Raw genomic sequence first — 19,311 nt, 5'->3', positions numbered from 1 at the left:
AATAAAGATATATTCTATTGTATTGTATTCTTTAAAGGCCTACTGAAACCCACTACTACCGAGCACGCAGTCTGATAGTTTATATATCAATGATGAAATAATAAAATTGCAACACATGCCAATACGGCCTTTTTAGTTTACTAAATTGCAATTTTAAATTTCCCGCGGAGTTTCTTGTTGAAAACGTCGCAGAATGATGACGCGTGACGTCACGGACTGTAGAGGACATATTAGCGCAGCACCATTTGCGGCTAAAAGTCATCTCTTTTCATCGCGCAATTAAACAGTATTCTGGACATCTGTGTTGCTGACTCTTTTGAAATTTGTTCAATTAATAATGGAGAAGTCAAAGTAGAAAGATGGAGGTGGGAAGCTTTAGCCTTTAGCCACACAAACACAGTGTTTCCTTGTTTTAAATTCCCGGAGGTGAAGCTTTACTCTCGATCAGAGCGGTCAAGTGAACATGGTTCCCGACCACTTGTCAACCGGCAGGTTTCGGTGAGAAAATTGTGGTAAAAAGTCGCCTCTTACCGGAGATCAGCTGAGCTTGTGTCGTCCATGCAGCTGCCGTCGACTTCCCTTTGAGACTGGCGTCAAGACACCCGTGGACACACCCCTCCGACTATCAGGTACTACTTAATCTCACTAAAACACTAGCAACACAATAGAAAGATATGGGATTTCCCAGAATTATCTTAGTAAATGTGTCTAAAAACATCTGAATCCGTCCCAATGAAATCGCCTTTTTTTTCTAGTCCTTCGCTATCAATATCATCATCCACAAATCTTAATCCTCGCTCAAATTAATGGGGAAATTGTCGTTTTCCCGGTCCGAATATAGCTCTTGCTGCTGCATGGAGGCTCCCATTATAAACAATGTGAGGACGTGAGGAGCCCTCACACCGGTGACGTCATTGTCTGCGACTTCCAGTAAAGGCAAGGCTTTTTTATTAGCGAGTTGCAAAATCTATCGTCGATGTTCTCTACTAAATTCTTTCAGCAAAAATATGGCAATATTGCAAAATGATCAAATATGACACATAGAATGAACCTGCTATCCCCGTTTAAATAAATAAAAATCTCCTTTCAGTAGGCCTATAAGTCTATGTTGTTGTCGACGAGAGCCCCCTGTTGGTGGTGATAATACACTGCAGCTGCTTGTCAGCCTATTTCCGCTTCCGGTGTAAACAAACATGGCGGTTCAAGTCAGCAAAAATGCGTTTTTACTCGCGTTTGCGGTTTAAGATAGGATTTAACGGCGAACACGATGGTTGACACCAGCACAGAACCGAGTTTAATTCGATATTTCTGCACGGCCGGTAACGGAATGGAGCCGTTTTTAGTCGACGAGGTGAAGAGGAAGTTAACGGGCCAAGACGTGAGAACTGGATAATTTAGAGTAGACACTGTCCAGCTAACTTGTCTTTTCACATGCTGCTTGTTTGTGTTTTTGTAGGTTAAAATGTACCAAGGTAAGGTGCTGTTCTCTTCCTGTGCGAATATAAACACAATTCGGGATATCAAGTCTGCAGAGAGACTCTTCTTGCTGTTGAAGCATGACTCACCTGTGAAGTTGCCCGCTTACACCAGTCCAGGTAGCAGCTCCGACACGCAAATTAACTTTAAAACAATTATAAATCTAAATATAAATGTTGAGAAACTGTTTGTTTGTCGTATGTTGACACAGCAAGAGCGGCCTCTGTGCTGCAGTCCACGCTGATAAACGACGTCAAACTGTGGACTGATGCTGCAATGACGTGGAAGCGCCTGCAGGGGGAGCTGGCGGTTAACACTGGAGAGCTGAGGGAGGCTGAAGAGAAGTCTGATGAGGACTTGAGAAGAAGTGACCACAGGGAGGAAGAGGATCAGGAGGAGGCTGGCAGTGCACTCAATGGAAAACAGACCCCGGGAACAAGGAGGTCGATGAGCCAGATGAAGAAGAAAAAGAGGAAGATGAACTGGGAAGATGAGCCGCGTGCTGCCGAGGATGAGAAAAGCGGGGAAGTAGACGACTTGACTGTGGGGAAACACGGTAAGCTCACACAATAAACTTTTCAGTCAGTGGTTTTCATACTATATAATATGCATTTGCAGCCCGCAGCTCTTTGTTTAAAAAATACTATTACTAAAAAAAAAAAAAAATGGAATAAACAAGCAAAGAGGTGTAGTGTGACGAGGAAATGTTGCAATATTGACACAAATAACACAAAGATGCCATTACAACTGTCATCGCTCCAAAAATAATCCACACTTATAATCAACTGTTAGATCGAGAGTTTGATCTAGAGACTTAAGGGTTTAAGTAAAGATTACATATATATATATATATATATATATATATATATATATATATATATATATATATATATATATATCCATCCATCCATCATCTTCCGCTTATCCGAGGTTGCGTCGCGGGGGCAGCAGCCTAAGCAGGGAAGCCCAGACTTCCCTCTCCCCAGCCACTTCGCCTAGCTCTTCCCGGGGGATCCCGAGGCGTTCCCAGGCCAGCCGGGAGACATAGTCTTCCCAACGTGTCCTGGGTCTTCCCCGTGGCCTCCTACCGGTTGGACGTGCCCTAAACACCTCCCTAGGGAGGCGTTCGGGTGGCATCCTGACCAGATGCCTGAGCCACCTCATCTGGTTCCTCTCGATGTGGAGGAGCAGCGGCTTTACTTTGAGCTCCTCCCGGATGGCAGAGCTTCTCACCCTATCTCTAAGGGAGAGCCCCGCCAACCGGCGGAGGAACCTCATTTCGGCCGTTTGTACCCGTGATCTTATCCTTTCGGTCATGACCCAAAGCTCATGACCATAGGTGAGGATGGGAACGTAGATCGACCGGTAAATAGAGAGTTTTGCCTTCCGGCTCAGCTCCTTCTTCACCACAACGGATCGATACAACGTCCGCATTACTGAAGACGTTGACACCCACCTGTTCCCAAAATATATATATATATATATATATATATATATATATATATATATATATATATATATATATATATATATATATATATATATATAGATATATATAAACCCCGTTTCCATATGAGTTGGGAAATTGTGTTAGATGTAAATATTAACGGAATACAATTATTTGCAAATCATTTTCAACCCAAATTCAGTTGAGTATGCTACAAAGACAACATAATTGATGTTTAAACTGATAAAAAAAATTTTTTTGCAAATAATCATTACTTTAGAATTTGATGCCAGCAACACGTGACAAAGAAGTTGGAAAAGGTGGCAATAAATACTGATAACATTGAGGAATGCTCTTCAAACACTTATTTGGAGCATCCCACAGGTGTGCCGGCTATTTGGGAACAGGTGGGTGCCATGATTGGGTATAAAAGCAGCTTCCATGAAATGCTAAGTAATTCACAAACAGGGATGGTCGAGGGTCACCAATTTGTAAGCAAATTGTCGAACAGTTTTAGAACGACATTTCTCAACGAGCTATTGCAAGGAATTTAGGAATTTTAACATCTACGGTCCGTAAACTCATCAACAGATTCATAGAATCTGGAGAAATCCCTGCACGTAAGCGATGATATTACGGACCTTTGATCCCTTAGGCGGTACTGCATCAAAACCGACATCAGTGTGTAAAGGATATCACCATATGGGTTCAGGAACACTTCAGAAAACCACTGTCAGTAACTACAGTTGGTCGCTACATATGTAAGTGCAAGTTAAAACTCTGCTATGCAAAGCGAAAGCCATTTATCAACAACACCAAGGAACGCCGCTGGCTTCGCTGGGCCCGAGCTCATCTAAGATGGACTGATGCAAAGTGGAAAAGGGTTCTGTGGTCTGACGAGTCCACATTTCAAATTATATTTGGAAACTGTGGACGTGGGTGGTGTCCTCCGGAACAAAGAGGAAAATAACCATCCGGATTGTTATAGGCGCAAAGTTTAAAAGCCAGCATCTGTGATGGTATGGGGATGTATTAGTGCCCAAGGCATGGGTAACTTACACATCTGTGAAGGCACCATTAATGCTGAATGGTCCATACAGGTTTTGGAGCAACATATGTTGCCATTTAAGCAACGTTATCATGGACGCCCCTGCTTATTTCGGCAAGACAATGCCAAACCACGTGTTACAACAGCGTGGTTTCGTAGTAAAAGAGTGCGGGTACTTTCCTGACCCGCCTGCAGTCAAGACCTGTCTCCCATCGAAAATGTGTGGCGCATTATGATGCGTAAAATACGACAGCGGAGACCATGGACTGTTGAACGACTGAAGCTCTACATAAAACAAGAATGAGAAAGAATTCCACTTTCAATGCTTCAACAATTAGTTTCCTCAGTTCTCAAACATTTATTGAGTGTAGTTAAAAGAAAAGGTGATATAACACCGTGGTGAACATGCCTTTTCCCAACTACTTTGGCCCATGTTGCAGCCATGAAATTCTAAGTTGATTATTATTTGCAAAAAATAATCAAGTTTATGAGTTTGAACATCAAATATCTTGTCTTTGTAGTGCATTCAACTGAATATGGGTTGAAAAGGATTTGCAAAAAATTGTATTCCGTTTATATTTTCATCCAACACAATTTCCCAACTCATATGGAAACGGGGTTTTTCTATATATATATATATATATATATATATATATATATATATTCTTAACATTGTTTCTAACTTTTATGAGTGGGGGTGTTACGACTGGTTGGCATAGTGATGCCAAATTGGTCCCTTCGTGGATGCGTCGGCATGAACACAGCAACGGTAAGTTTAAATGATTTATTAACCTTACCAAAAGCAGACTATGAACAAAAACACTGGAGCTAACAGACAAAAATAAACCAAGGGCGCTAGCATGAAAGCTAGGAATAGAAAATACAAAAACTATACTTGGCACAAAGCACACAAAAGAGTAAACAAAAAAACATTCAGCATGAAAGCTGGAATATCGAGTGGCTTAGCGTAAGAGCTAGCGAGAAAATACATACGGGTATTAGACAGTCGTGAATGTTGCTCGAAGGCAAATTAGAGTCCCAGAAAGAATAACGAAAAGGGACGGGCTTAAATAGGTGAGTAATCAAAAAGTGACAGGTGTGCAGAAACCGTGATTAGCAGGTGGGATCAATGAGGAACCATGGTGACTGACTAAACAGGAAGTAAGAATGTAGAACAGTGATACAACAACTGGAAGTATAAACCATATGTGGTGATCCAAGTAGCGGATCGCAACAGGGGGGACCCTTTTTGGATCCCTGAGATTTTTAGTCAGATTCTTTTAAGCCGTTTAAAAAAAATTCTAAATAAATGTTATGAACTATTGAAACATTAAATATATATACTTTTTTAGATGTTTTAGGGAAAATGTTGCATATTTCGTGTTTTGGTCATAAAATTTGGGTTTTCTTTGGGAAAAAAAGAACATAAAACTTTTTATAAATTCCATCCATCCATCCATCTTCTTCCGCTTATCCGTGGTTAGGTCGCAGGGGCAGCAGCCTAAGCAGGGAAGCCCAGACTTCCCTCTGCCCAGCCACTTCGTCCAGCTCCTCCTGAGGGATCCCGAGGCCTTCCCAAGCCAGCCGGGAGACATGGTTTTCCCAACGTGTCCTGGGTCTTTCCCGTGATCTCCTACTGGTCGGACGTGCCTGAAACACCTCCCTAGGGAGGCGTTCGGGTGGCATCCTGACCAGATGCCCAAACCACCTTATTTTGCTCCTCTCGATGTGGAGGAGCAGCGGCTTTACTTTGAGTTCCTCACGGATGACAGAGCTTCTCACCCTATCTCTAAGGGAGAGCCCCGCTCATTTCGGCCGCTTGTTCCCGTGATCTTGTCCTTTCAGTCATAACCCAAAGCTCATGACCATAGGTGAGGATGGGAACGTAGATCGACCGGTAAATTGAGAGCTTTGCCTTCCGGCTTAGCTCAATTTTCACCACAACGGCTCGATAGTGTCCGCATCACTGAAGACGCCGCACCGATCCGCCTGTCGATCTCACGATCCACTCTTTTCTCACTCGTGAACAAGACTCCGAGGTTCTTGAATTCCTCCACTTGGGGCAAGACGTCCTCCCCAACCCGGAGATGGCACTCCACCCTTTTCCGGGCGAGAACCATGAACTCGGACTTGGAGGTGCTGATTTTATCCCAGTCGCTTCACACTCTGCTGCGAACCAATCCAGTGAGAGCTGAAGATCCCGGCCAGATGAAGCCATCAGGACCACATCATCTGCAAAAAGCAGAGACCTAATCCGGCAGCCACCAAACCGGATCCCCTCAACGCCATGACTGCGCCTAGAAATTCTGTCCATAAACGTTATGAACAGAATCGGTGACAAAGGGCAGCCGTATCCTCGCTCATCCATGCGGACTGGACACTAGCCGAGACTTGGTTGGCGGCCGACAGTGGAGTCGGCTCTCTTGGTTGCTTTGTTGGGTCTGCTCCTGTCTCTGGCCATGCTCCCTCCACCCCAGCGGACGATGGCGTGGAACACCGCAGAGGCCACCACAGTGTATATGTTTCTTTTACTTTTTATTAATAGCTGTATGTAGAAGTGGCTGGTTGTATCCGCTGCTTTAATGTCTTTCATGTCCTTTGTGTTCTCTGATGTTTGATGTTTCCCTCTTACACACATGTGAGCGGGATGTGTACTATGGCTATCAATTGTTGTTGTTTTTTTTTCTCTTGGCCTCAGTCTGGACCCCCTCTCCAGGGCCCAGGCTTAGACAGATAATCTTCTATTTTTTCTCTCCTATTCCCCCACTTGTTTACCTGTATCTCACCTTCTTTGTAAGGGGCGCTGGAAGCCGGCAGACCCGTCAGCGATCCTGTTCTGTCTCCCTGTATAGTTAGTCTGATCTTGATTGGGATTGTGCTGAAAATTTTAATTTTCCAGGAGGAACTCCCCTGAAGGAATAAAGTACTTTCTAATCTAATCTAATCTAATCTGATGTAACCCTCATTGGAAACGGGTCCGATTTACTGCCGGCAATGCGGACCAAGCTCTGACACTGATCATACGGGGAGCGGACCGCCACGATCAGACAGTCCGTTACCCCACACTCTGAGCCCTCCCCATAGGACTTCCCGGGGAACACGGTCAAATGTCTTCCCCAAGTCCCCAAAGCACATTTAGACTGGTTGGGCAAACTCCCATGCACCCTCAAGGACCCTGCCGAGAGTATAGAGTTGGTCCACAGTTCCACGACCAGGACAAAAACCACACTGTTCCTCCTGAACCCGAGGTTCGACTATCCGGCGTTGCCTCCTCTCCAGTACACCTGAATAAACCTTTTTATAAATGACTTGACTAAAATAGAAGAAAAGGGCAACCATGTGTGTTTACTGGAGGACATTTAGATTTTAACTGGTTGCCAGGAATCACTGCTTGTATGGGGCATTTTACATGCAAGCCAATATAATCTGATACTTGTTTTTGCTTTGGTGATTTTAGATTGATATCTGATATCAAATCATGACACCTTAAACTTAAGTACCTGCTTGTCACCTTGACTTATGATTGTAAAATAATGAAAAAATGTATATGAGGCTATTATAGATTTACATTCATATGTGATACTGTTTATTTACTGTTACAAGTCGTCCTCCAAGGGCCGCCAAAACTTTGGTGCAATGAAAATGTGTTTGACACCCCTGCTTTAGAGTCTGCAATTGGGCTAATAATATTGTTTTGGGGATATAGAAGAGGAAGGAAACCCCACACAAACCCATGTGAGAAGAACATTCAAACTCCCCTCTGTCATTGTTGCTTTTTATTTCAGCAAAAGGGAAGGTAGCAAAAGAAACCCGCCTGTCAGAGGGATCCTCATCCGTCCCGCTCTCCTTTCGGATCAACTGCAAGTGCTCTGGACCCCTGTCACGCATCCTCAGTATGCAGGTACACTAATACAAATGTTAATCCTATCAAGTTAAAGCAGATTTGGATGCATTAAATGGTTGCACGAACAAGCACATGCATCGAATAATTAAAATTGTTTCAAAGGAGATAAGCAAAGCTTTGGGAGTCAGTCTGAGTCACCAGTTAGGCTGGAAGGTTGACTTGAGGAACCCTCAGCTGGAGGTACAGTCATTGTTCTTTTTATCACTCCTCTATTTCTTTCCATATTAGCGCTGCTGATTGATTTCTTGCAGATTAGCGTGTACCTGACTGACGACCTCTGTCTGCTTGGGATTCCACTAACCAGGTATCACCCTGAACATACGCCTCGACTGCATCGTGTTTTACTGTGTATTGTTTGGACTAAATTTCCTCAGGCTCCCTCTGGCTAACCGGAGCTACATCAAAACCACAGGACTGAGGTCCACAATCGCCTGGGCTATAGCTGAACTGGCGCAGATACAAGTACGGCATTATTATCACTTATGGTCTTTTTCAGACTTCAATTTTTCATGTTGAATAATTTGTTTATTTTATATAATTACTGCATAATTAAATACAATATTATATATTATATTAGTAAATATTTATTTTTGTCATATTTTAAAATATTTTGTTATCAATTTATTTAGAATATTTTAAATATAAATTGAAAAATTATATTTTCCTATAAAAATACAAATAATTACCTGTATTTTATTATCATTCTAGCACTCTATCGCTATTATTATATTAATTACACAAAAAACGTTATGCCGTTTTATTATTATTAGGCTTTTTTGTGATTGTTATGCCCTCATATACCTGAATTCCCGACAGATTCCTTTTTTTTTTTTGAACAATTTGTGATTTTATGAATTTGTTACAAATGTTTTAAGTGTTCCTTGTAACCTTAACCTCAAAAAGCACATTATTATTTTCCCAAAAATTGGAAAACAAATATTGTATTGATGTTTTATACCGCACATACTTAAAAGTAGACACTTAATGGGTGTAAAAGCGCATATTCAGAGCTCATTGGCAAATTATTGTAGTGTTTTGATTCAATATAACTAATGCTAGTAATGATTAATTGTAATTACTGAAAAAAGCACCACCAAATGCTTTCGTATTGTGCGCTGTTTGCTGTGCTCTGTGTTCCATGTTCATTTTAAACATTCTTACCCCCTGCTCGTTAGGAGCATTTCTGAACTGTTAAATGTGACCTGCAGTGGTGAATGAGAGACGATGAGCAATTATCATCACACTTCAACATCTCTAACATGAAAGTTTGCCAGGTCAGCATTGCAAATGCAAAAATATGTTCCTAATTGCCTTCCCTTGGATTAATAAAGGTTAAATAAATAAATTAATTAATTGTAAACTAGAAAGTAAATTTTTTATACTATTTTACCCAGAAGGCTTAGCGTGGTAGACAAGAACAGGAAGTAGGTCCGAGGGGGACACATGTGTCTTTTTAGCAATAAAGAGTTGATACATCGTCACACTCTGTTGTTTCTGTTTCGTCTACACAAGAAACAAAGCTAGTTACCGTGCGCCTTTGTCAGAGACAAATTTGATTGGTTTAAATTTAATAATAGAATTTTAAGGCATTGGAAAAAGTTGCCAGGCCGCACATAACTGCTTGAATTTGCGTGAATTCCTACAAGGACCGCTTATCAATGTTATTAAAATTATAGTACATTTATTAAAATCGACATGTATTGTGTCCTGTTTCCCAGCCAGGTAACCTTGTGCTGGACCCAATGTGTGGAGTAGGAACCATCTTAATAGAGGCAGCCCAGGAACACAAGGTCAGCACCCAGATATACACTTGCTGTGTACAATTACTGGGAATAATCATCAGAATAACATGTATTGGGTTTTCAGCTTGCCTATTTCCTGGGTTTGGATATTGATGATGGACAGCTGAGTAAGGCCAATGAAAATGTCTCGTTTGCAAAGCTGGGAGACCAAATGCATCTGTTAAAGGCTTCATCTACTGGTAGGAAATCTACGCCAAAAGTTGTCTAAAATGTGTCATTTCAATATATATATATATATATATATATATATATATATACATACACATATATATATTGTGTGTGTATGTATATATATACACACATATGTGTACATATTTTGTGTAATTTCGTTATATATATATATATATATATATATATATATATATATATATATATATATATATATATATATATATATATATATATATATATATATATATGTATATATATATATATATATATATATATATATATATACACACACACACAGTTAGGTCCAAGTATGTGGACATAGTGGTTGTGTCAAGAAGGGGTCTCGTATTTCAGATATTCCTTTGCCGAGTGAAAGTGTAGACGCGGTGGTCTGCGATCTCCCATTTGGTAGGAAGTTTGGCACAAAAACCAATATGGCTTCCAGCCTGCCCCTCATCCTCACAGAGATGGAAAGGTCTGTTGATCCCAAAACCACCTTGTTGAGAAGAAAAGGTGTGCTGAAACAACACTGTGCTTCCAGAGTCCTCCGTGTGGGTGGAACCTTGGCGCTCCTCCTGAGTCCCCAGTTGTCATGTGTCCTGAAAAAACTGCTGACACTCAAAAACCCTGGAGAACCATCATCGTCTCACCAGGAATTACAGCCTCAACCTGGCAGAGACGACCGCCCTGCCGTTCCCTCAAAGCAAGAAGAAGCCTCAGACACCACAGCAACATCAACACAGGGACCAGAACCTCAAACCGGGCTGCAGACCGGTCCACCTGCCTCGCTCTCCTCTCTGAGGCACCAGATCACTCTGAGACTCAGCTTAGGTGCCATTGACGGACTTTTACATAAATATATCAAATTTAGCCCCGAACAACAATGAAGAAATTACCTTTTTTTGACATGGCAGCTCAAATTGTTCCACCAAGGGGCCACGTACTGAAAAGTCAAAGCATCCAGGGGCCATTTTGATATTTTGTTGTTCGTAAAAATGCTTAAAAAGAAGAAAATAAATATAATGAAAGACAAAAACTTTGTGTTTTAGCTGTCAAAGTGTGTTATTATTACTTATCAATATATATAATTGTATCAAAAAAAAAACTTCAGCTATGAGCCGCAAATGTCCCCCTCAATCTTAATTGTTTGGGAGATATGTCAGGACTTGGACTAAGGTGCGGTTTGTTTTCCCATGGTGAAAAGCGACTGGACTGGACACGACGTGAAGGTAATGACATGATTTACAAACCTCGTTTCCATATGAGTTGGGAAATTGTGTTAGATGTAAATATAAACATAATACAATGATTTGCAAATCATTTTCAACCCATATTCAATTGACTGTACTACAAAGACAAGGTATTTGATGTTCAAAATCATAAACTTTTTTTTAACTTAGAATTTAATGGCTGCAACATGCGCCAAAGTAGTTGGGAAAGGGCATGTTCACCACTGTGTTACATCACCTTTTCTTTTAATAACACTAAATAAACGTTTGGGAACTGAGGAAACTAATTGTTGAAGCTTTGAAAGTGGAATTCTTTCTCATTCTTGTTTTATGTAGAGCTTTAGTCGTTCAACAGTCTGGGGTCTCCGCTGTCGTATTTTACGCTTCATAATGCGCCACACATTTTCGATGAGAGACAGGTCTGGACTGCAGACGGGCCAGGAAAGTACCTGCACTCTTTTACTACGAAACCACGCTGTTGTAACACGTGGCTTGGCATTGTCTTGCTGAAATAAGCAGGGGCGTCCAAGATAACGTTGCTTGGATGACAACATATATTGTTCCAAAACTTGTATGGACCATTCAGCATTAATGGTGCCTTCACAGATGTGTAAGTTACCCATGCTTTGGGCACTAATACACCCCCACACCATCACAGATGCTGGCTTTTGAAATTTGTGCCTATAACATTCCGGATGGTTATTTTCCTCTTTGATCCAGAGGACACCACGTCCACAGTTTCCAAATATAATTTGAAATGTGGACTCGTCAGACCACAGAACACTTTTCCCCTTTGGATCAGTCCATCTTAGATGAGCTCGGGCCCACCAAAGCCAGCAGCATTCTTTGGTGTTGTTGATAAATGGGTTTCGCTTTGCATAGCAGAGTTTTAACTTACACTTACAGGTGTAGCGACCAACTGTAGTTACTGACAGTGGTTTTCTGAAGTGTTCCTGAGCCCATGTGGTGATATCCTTTACACACTGATGTCGGTTTTTGATGCAGTACCGCCTGAGGGATCAAAGGTCATATCATCGCTTACGTGCAGTGATTTCTCCAGATTCTCTAAACCTTTTGATGATTTTACGGACCGTAGATTGTAAAATCCCTAAATTCCTTGAAAAAAATGTTGTTCTAAAATTGTTCGACAATTTGCTTACAAATTGGGGACCCTCGCCCCATCCCTGTTTGTGGACTACTTAGCATTTCATGGAAGTTGCTATTATACCCAATCATGGCACCCACCTGTTCCCAATTAGCCTACACACCTGTGGGATGTTCCAAATAAGTATTTGATGAGCATTCCTCAACTTTACCAGTATTTATTGCCACCTTTCCCAACTTCTTTGTCACGTGTTGCTGGCATCAAATTCTAAAGTTAGGGATTATTTGCAAAAAAAAAAATGTTTGTCAGTTTGAACATCAAATATTTTGTCTTTGTAGCATATTCAACTGAATTTGGGTTGAAAATGATTTGCAAATCTTTGTATTCCGTTTATATTTACATCTAACACAATTTCCCAACTCATATGGAAAAGGGGTTTGTAATTAATCACTCAAAAAGTACCAAACAAAAGGCGCGCACAAGGCGGAGGCAAAAACAACTTAGGACATGAAACCTGAACTAAAAAAACTCACAAAACTGTGGACATAAAAACGAAAACCCTTACAGTGACGTGAAAAAATGAGCATGGATAATGTCAGGGGTATCGAGGGTGATGTCGCCAGGCCGAATACCTGGCAACTATGGCTTAAATAATAGTGATTTGATTATTGACAGGTGCGTTAGTCCAAACAAATCAGGTGCGTGAGTCGTGAATACATAACAGGTGAAACTATGGTCATCATGGTGAAAAAACAAGGGAGCGTAAACGGCTGCTAAGAGTCCAAAAAACTAACAGAACAGAACCAAACAAAACATGATCACAAAGACATGACAATATATGGGATTGAATGTAACATAATTGGTGAAGGTTATGGTATTAGTTTATTTGGAACACGCATAAAGTTACAATATAATACATCACAGCTTGTCCGAAAAGGAGTAGGAAGAAGCAGAGCTTATTAAATCCTACCCCTTTCCGTTTCATAGCAATTACTCACACATTTCTCTGTACTCAATCTGTAACGACAGATAAATAAAAAAGTAAATACATGACTAAAATGTGATTCACACAATCAGATTAATTAAAATGAGATTGTCTCATTTTTTTAATTAGGTTCAATTAGGTTTATCAGTACCCTTCCTCTTTGCACTTTGTAAATACTTTCTTAAACCTGATCATATCAAAAGATTGTTTGTGAATCCATTCTGTGATTTAATTCCACATATTGATGGTAAATGTCGTCAAAATAACCACATCCCCATCCATTTATTTATTCTCAAAATAATCTTACTCATCTCATCATATGAAATATAACTTACAAACCCCGTTTCCATATGAGTTGGGAAATTGCGTTAGATGTAAATATAAATGGAATACAATGATTTGCAAATCCTTTTTCAACCCAAATTCAGTTGAATATGCTACAAAGACAACATATTTGATGTTCAAACCGACAAACTTTTTTTTTTTTTTGCAAATAATCATTAACTTTAGAATTTGATGCCAGAAACACGTGACAAAGAAGTTGGGAAAGGTGGCAATAAATACTGATAAAGCTGAGGTATGCTCATCAAACACTTATTTGGAACATCCCACAGGTGTGCAGGCTAATTGGGAACAGGTGGGTGCCATGATTGGGTATAAAAGCAGCTTCCATGAAATGCTAAGTAATTCACAAACAAGGATGGGGTGAGGGTCACCACTTTGTAAGCAAATCGTCGAACAGTTTTAGAACAACATTTCTCAACGAGCTATTGCTAGGAATTTAGGGATTTTACCATCTACGGTCCGTAAAATCATCAAAAAGTTCAGAGAATCTGGAGAAATCACTGCACGTAAGCGATAATATTACAGACTCTTGATCCCTCAGGCGGTACTGCATCAAAAACCGACATCAGTGTATAAAGGATATCACCACGCGGGCTCAGGAACACTTCATAAAACCACTGTCAGTAACTACAGTTGGTTGCTACATCCGTAAGTACAAGTTAAAACTCTACTATGCAAAGCCAAACCCATTTATCAACAATATCCTGAAACGCCGCCGACTTGGCTGGGCCCGAGCTCACCTAGGATGGACTGATGCTAAGTGGAAAGGTGTTCTGTGGTCTGATGAGTCCACATTTCAAATTTATATTTGGAAACTGTGGACGTGGTGTCCTCTAGAACAAAGAGAAAAATAACCATTCGGATTATTATAGGCGCAAAGTTCAAAAGCCAGCATGTGTGATGGTATGGGGGTGTATTAGTGCCCAAGGCATGAGTAACTTACACATCTGTGAAGGGACCATTAATGCTGAAAGGTCCATACAGGTTTTGGAGCAACATATGTTGTCATCCAAGCAATGTTATCATGGACGCCCCTGCTTATTTCACGAAGACAAGTGTTACAACAGTGTGGCTTCGTAAAAAAAGAGTGCGGGTACTTTCCTGGCCCACCTGCAGTCCAGACCTGTCTCCCATTGAAAATGTGTGGTGCATTATGAAGCGTAAAATACGACAGCGGAGACCCCGGACTGTTGAACGACTGAAGCTCTACATAAAATAAGAATGGGAAAGAATTCCACTTTCAAAACTTCAACAATTAGTTTCATCAGTTCCCAAACGTTTATTGAGTGTTGTTAAAAGAAAAGGTGATGTAACACAGTGGTGAACATGCCCTTTCCCAACTACTTTACTTCTAAGGTAATTTTTATTTGCAAATATCAAATATCTTGTCTTTGTAGTGCATTCAATTGAATATGGGTTGAAAAGGATTTGCAAATAATTGTATTCCGTTTTTATTTACATCTAACACAATTTCCCAACTCAAATGGAAACGGGGTTTGTACTTCACCAATTATTATTTATTTATTTATTTTTACCAAGATTAATTATGGAGTATATCGTGAATAAATTTAGAACAGGAAGTGAACAAAAGTTTTAGCAACTGTTATGTAAAAGAAAAGGGGTAGGATTAAATAAACTCTGCTTCATCCTAATCCTTATCCAACATATTGAAAAGACAAACCGTAAATTGTGATGTATCATGTTTTATGCTTGCATGTTCCAAATAAACTCAAGTCAACATTTGATGCAAACATTGTAGCACGGTGCACACAAACTTTCTAAAAAAGACTGATTAAGGCCACGCCCCCCGCACGCACTCCACATTCCTGAATCACATGCACGGATTACTGACTCAAATATTAAGGCCACACTGCGCCAATAGTGTTCTGCAAGTCACCATTTTAATGCGTGTGCTTAGTGACTAGTTCCCAGAATTCCTCCAGCTAAACTTGAAAGTGAAGTTTGTGTGGCATTGACCAGATATCAACTATAGGCCAGGGGGCCCAACTTTTCCAGTGCAGAGGGGCAGGGGGGCCCCCTCAAATGTCAACACAGAATTTGTCCATTTAATCTTGATTTTAATCGATTATATAGCTAACCTACACACAATTTGCCAAATGCTATAGAACAGTGGTTCTTAACCTGGGTTCGATCGAACCCTAGGGGTTCGGTGAGTCGGGCTCAGGGGTTCGGCGGAGGTCAAAACACACCCGACTCATCGTGTAAATAAAAACTTCTCCCTATCGGCGTATTACGGATACTACAACAGCAGAAGTAATTTGTCGTGAGTTTATGCACTGTGGTGGTTTTGTTCTTTAAACAAGGTGATGTTCATGCACGGTTCATTTTGTGCACCAGTAAAAACACATGGTAACACTTTAGCATGGGAAACATATTCACCATCAATTAGTTGCTTATTAACGTGCAAATTAGTAACATATTGGCTCTTAACTAGTCATTATTAAGTATGTATTAATGCCTTATTCGGCATGGCCTTATTAATAATAACTCTCTAACCTTGGCCATAACCCTCTAACCTAAGCCTAACCCTAACCAAATAACTCTAAATTAGGTCTTTGTTACTTAGGATTAGGGCTGCAACAACTACCGGTAATCGATTAAATCGATTATAAAAGTAGTTGGCCAATAATTTAGTCATCGATTCGTTGGATCTATGCTATGCGCATGCGCAGAGGCTACTTTTTTTATTTATTTAAAAAAATATATATATATATTTGTACGTGTGGGAAAAATCAGAAGACTACTTCATCTCTGCAGAACTGTTTCATGAGGGGTTCCCTCAATCATCAGGAGATTTAAAAAATCTCCTGATGATTGAGGGAACCCCTCATGAAACAGTTCTGTAGAGATGGAGTAGTCTTGTGATTTTTCCCACACATACATATTGCGCTCTACCACGGTATCGACCACTATTCTCTGGATAATCCAATCAAGATATATATATATATATATATATATTTTTTTTTTTAAATAAACCTTTACTTATAAACTGCAACATATACAAACAGCTGAGAACCAATAATCAAAATAATGCTGTTTTTCAATAAAATACTGGAAATGATAGAAATGTAGTTTGTCTTTTTTATCCCATTATTAATCGAAGTAATAATCGACCTATTAATCGATTATCAAATTACTTGTTAGTTGCAGCCTTACTTAGAATATGTTCCCCTGGTGTCCAAAAAACTCTAAATTAAGTCTTTGTTACTTAGAATATGTTCCCCATACTAAAGTGTTATCAAAAACATATACCGCGTTTTTTGGAGTATAAATCCCACCCACGGCCAAACTTTGAAAAAAACTTCGACTTATAGTCCGAAAAATACGGTAACTCTGTCTTGAATTTGAAAAAAACATTTAAATTGTATATTTCACTAAAGAAGGGTTGGGTGAATGCGCATATGAAACTGGTGGGGTTCGGTACCTCCAACAAGGTTAAGAAGCACTGCTATAGAAGCATGTGTTAATCACAAACATTAGTATCAAGGCTTTGGTCGGGCTGATTACAAAAATAAATCCTATTTAATTAGACTGCAAAACAAGGGCATTTGATTGATCGATTGATTGATTGAATCTTTTATTAGTAGATTGCACAGTACAGTACATATCCCGTACAATTGACCACTAAATGGTATCACCTGAATAAGTTTTTCAACTTGTTTAAGTCGGGGTCCACGTTAATCAATTCATGGTAATTCATGGATTTGTAACATCTGCTGTAAAATACAAACCCCGTTTCCATATGGGATGGGAAATTGTGTTGGATGTAAATATAAATGGAATACAATGATTTGCAAATAATTTTCGATCAATCAATCAATCAATCAATGTTTACTTATATAGCCCTAAATCACTAGTGTGTCAAAGGGCTGCACAAACCACAACATTTTAAACCCATATTCAGCTGAATATGCTACAAAGACAACATATTTGATGTTCAAACTCATAAAGAGTTTTTGTTTTTTTTTCGCAAATAATCATTCACTTTAGAATTTGATGCTAGCAACAAGTGACAAAGAAGTTGGGAAAGGGGGCAATAAATACTGATAAAGTTGAGGAATGCTCATCAAACACTTATTTGGAACATCCCACGGGTGTGCAGGCTGATTGGGAACAGGTGGGTGCCATGATTGGGTATAAAAACAGCTTCCCAAAAAAATTAACATGCCCTTTCCCAACTACTTTGGCACGTGTTGCAGCCATGAAATTCTAAGTTAATTGATATTTGAAAAAAAAAAATAAAGTTTATGAGTTTGAACATCAAATATGTTGTCTTTGTAGCATATTCAACTGAATATGGGTTGAAAATGATTTGCAAATCATTGTATTCCGTTTATATTTACATCTAACACCATTTCCCAACTCATATAGAAACAGGGTTCGTAGATTTACACAATTTTACACATGGCTCAACTAATAATAAATAATATTTGTGTGCTTTTTAGATAAACCAAACTAAAATGTAATTGCAAATTGAAACACAGCCTCACCACTTTAGTCATAGTTTTTGCGCTTACTACGACGATTTGAGCTACAGACTTCTTTTCTTTGTTTGCTATTTTCATTACGGCCCCCGGTGGTGGAAACGTATATGACAACCGAGTACCACTACGGACCGCAGCTGAGAAATGGATGTTTTTTGGAGAACCACTGCTATAGGACATTTATGTGCATTGATTCAGGACCTTGGAAGAAATGGCACGAAGTGAAAAGAATGCACACAAAAAAATTTGATTTGTTGGGCCGACTTGTCCAGAGTGTACTCTGCGGCTGAGATAGGCTCCAGCACTCCCCGCGACCCCGAAAGGGATAAGTGGTAGGAAATGGATGGATGGATGGGGGCCCTGATTGAAACGTGGTTGATTGATGAGCCTTTTCTTTGCCAAAAGGCCATTTCAAAGTACAGTGTTCTTTTCTGTGACTTTATATCAATATTTGCTTGTACTTATTTGACTGATTTTTCTTCTTTCTTTTTTTTTTTTTCAACATATTTGTATTGTATTGTATTTTTGTTAACTGTTTGTCCAACTTTTTTTTTTTTAGCAACTAATGTTACAAGTAATAATAATAATAATCCCTGTCTCTGTTTTCACACTTGCGGGTCTTTTTTGTTGTGCTGCTCACACTTGACTCCATCAGTTGTGTTGCCATCTGCCAGCGTTTAGCCCCGCTTAGCCCAGTTAAACTGCCCAGACTCTGCCACCTTGGGGCTTAGGCTGCCATTCACTTCTTCCTAAGCCTATCACTTGGGATTTTTATTTTTTTGATGCCCGTGCAACAATGGCGGTCACACCACTGCAGCATGAGTGAGGCCCTGGTTCAATTCAAGAGTACAAGGAGCAATTGAACGCACCACTAGGAGTCAACCCTGGATCCCGCCCTCGGAATGTCTAAAGTTGGTCGTCATGCATCCATCAGCTGTCTAGAAATAACCCACTGTCATCCAGACTTTGGGCAAGTGCACAGTACTGGATTACATCACTAATGCTGAAACGCTGAGTCGGCATAAACAATAACTAGTTCTCCATCATATTGTGACACTTTTCTGGGGGTGTTACTTGGACGAACTCGTCTTCGGTTATTCACCCACTCGCCACCAAAATTGAACCCTACGCAGGAGACAGATGGGCGTTGATGAATTTAAAACATTTTGCATTTTCTCTACAAAGTGTGGGTGGAGTTTGACTTGAACCAAGAAGTACACATCACCAGAACATCCAACTTTGCACTAAGAAAGGGTCATTTTTACATTTAAGTTCCATCTTAAAACTCATTCGT

General features: G+C 40.0%; 2 protein-coding genes across 3 annotated transcripts in view; one reads left to right on the top strand and one right to left on the bottom strand.

Annotated features, from left to right (window-relative positions):
- The window catches only part of LOC133559476 (uncharacterized), a 45,091-nt gene extending 43,065 nt beyond the window's left edge, over positions 1 to 2,026 (bottom strand). The window contains exon 1 of the mRNA XM_061911285.1: positions 1,566 to 2,026. The gene's annotated coding sequence lies outside the window, so the exon portion shown is untranslated. The remainder of the gene's footprint in view (positions 1 to 1,565) is intronic.
- thumpd2 (THUMP domain containing 2) lies at positions 611 to 10,884 on the top strand. Of its 2 annotated transcripts, none has more exons than XM_061911284.1 (11): positions 611 to 629; positions 1,457 to 1,595; positions 1,688 to 2,032; positions 7,757 to 7,872; positions 7,978 to 8,055; positions 8,127 to 8,179; positions 8,250 to 8,337; positions 9,594 to 9,665; positions 9,742 to 9,856; positions 10,203 to 10,323; positions 10,390 to 10,884. In XM_061911284.1, the coding sequence occupies exons 2-11, from the start codon at positions 1,463 to 1,465 to the stop codon at positions 10,733 to 10,735; spliced, it is 1,467 nt and encodes a 488-aa protein (XP_061767268.1). In that variant the 5' UTR covers positions 611 to 629; positions 1,457 to 1,462; the 3' UTR covers positions 10,736 to 10,884. The 2 variants fall into 2 exon arrangements, with proteins under 2 accessions (XP_061767268.1, XP_061767267.1); XM_061911283.1 differs by lacking the exon at positions 611 to 629 and adding an exon at positions 1,130 to 1,378.
- Positions 10,885 to 19,311: the final 8,427 nt, after the last annotated feature.

This window comes from Nerophis ophidion, linkage group LG09 (genome assembly GCF_033978795.1).
Source record: "Nerophis ophidion isolate RoL-2023_Sa linkage group LG09, RoL_Noph_v1.0, whole genome shotgun sequence".
Lineage (NCBI taxonomy): Eukaryota > Metazoa > Chordata > Actinopteri > Syngnathiformes > Syngnathidae > Nerophis > Nerophis ophidion.
The sequence above is the reverse complement of the archived record's forward strand: the minus strand, read 5'-3'. Positions and strand labels throughout refer to the sequence as shown.

Coding starts and splice junctions, on each gene's coding strand:
- thumpd2 (XM_061911283.1), top strand. CDS start 1,268: ATGGTTGACACCAGCACAGAACCGAGTTTAATTCGATATTTCTGCACG. Junction 8,338..9,593: donor CTGAACTGGCGCAGATACAA/GTACGGCATTAT, acceptor CCTGTTTCCCAG/CCAGGTAACCTTGTGCTGGA. Junction 9,666..9,741: donor AGGCAGCCCAGGAACACAAG/GTCAGCACCCAG, acceptor TTGGGTTTTCAG/CTTGCCTATTTCCTGGGTTT.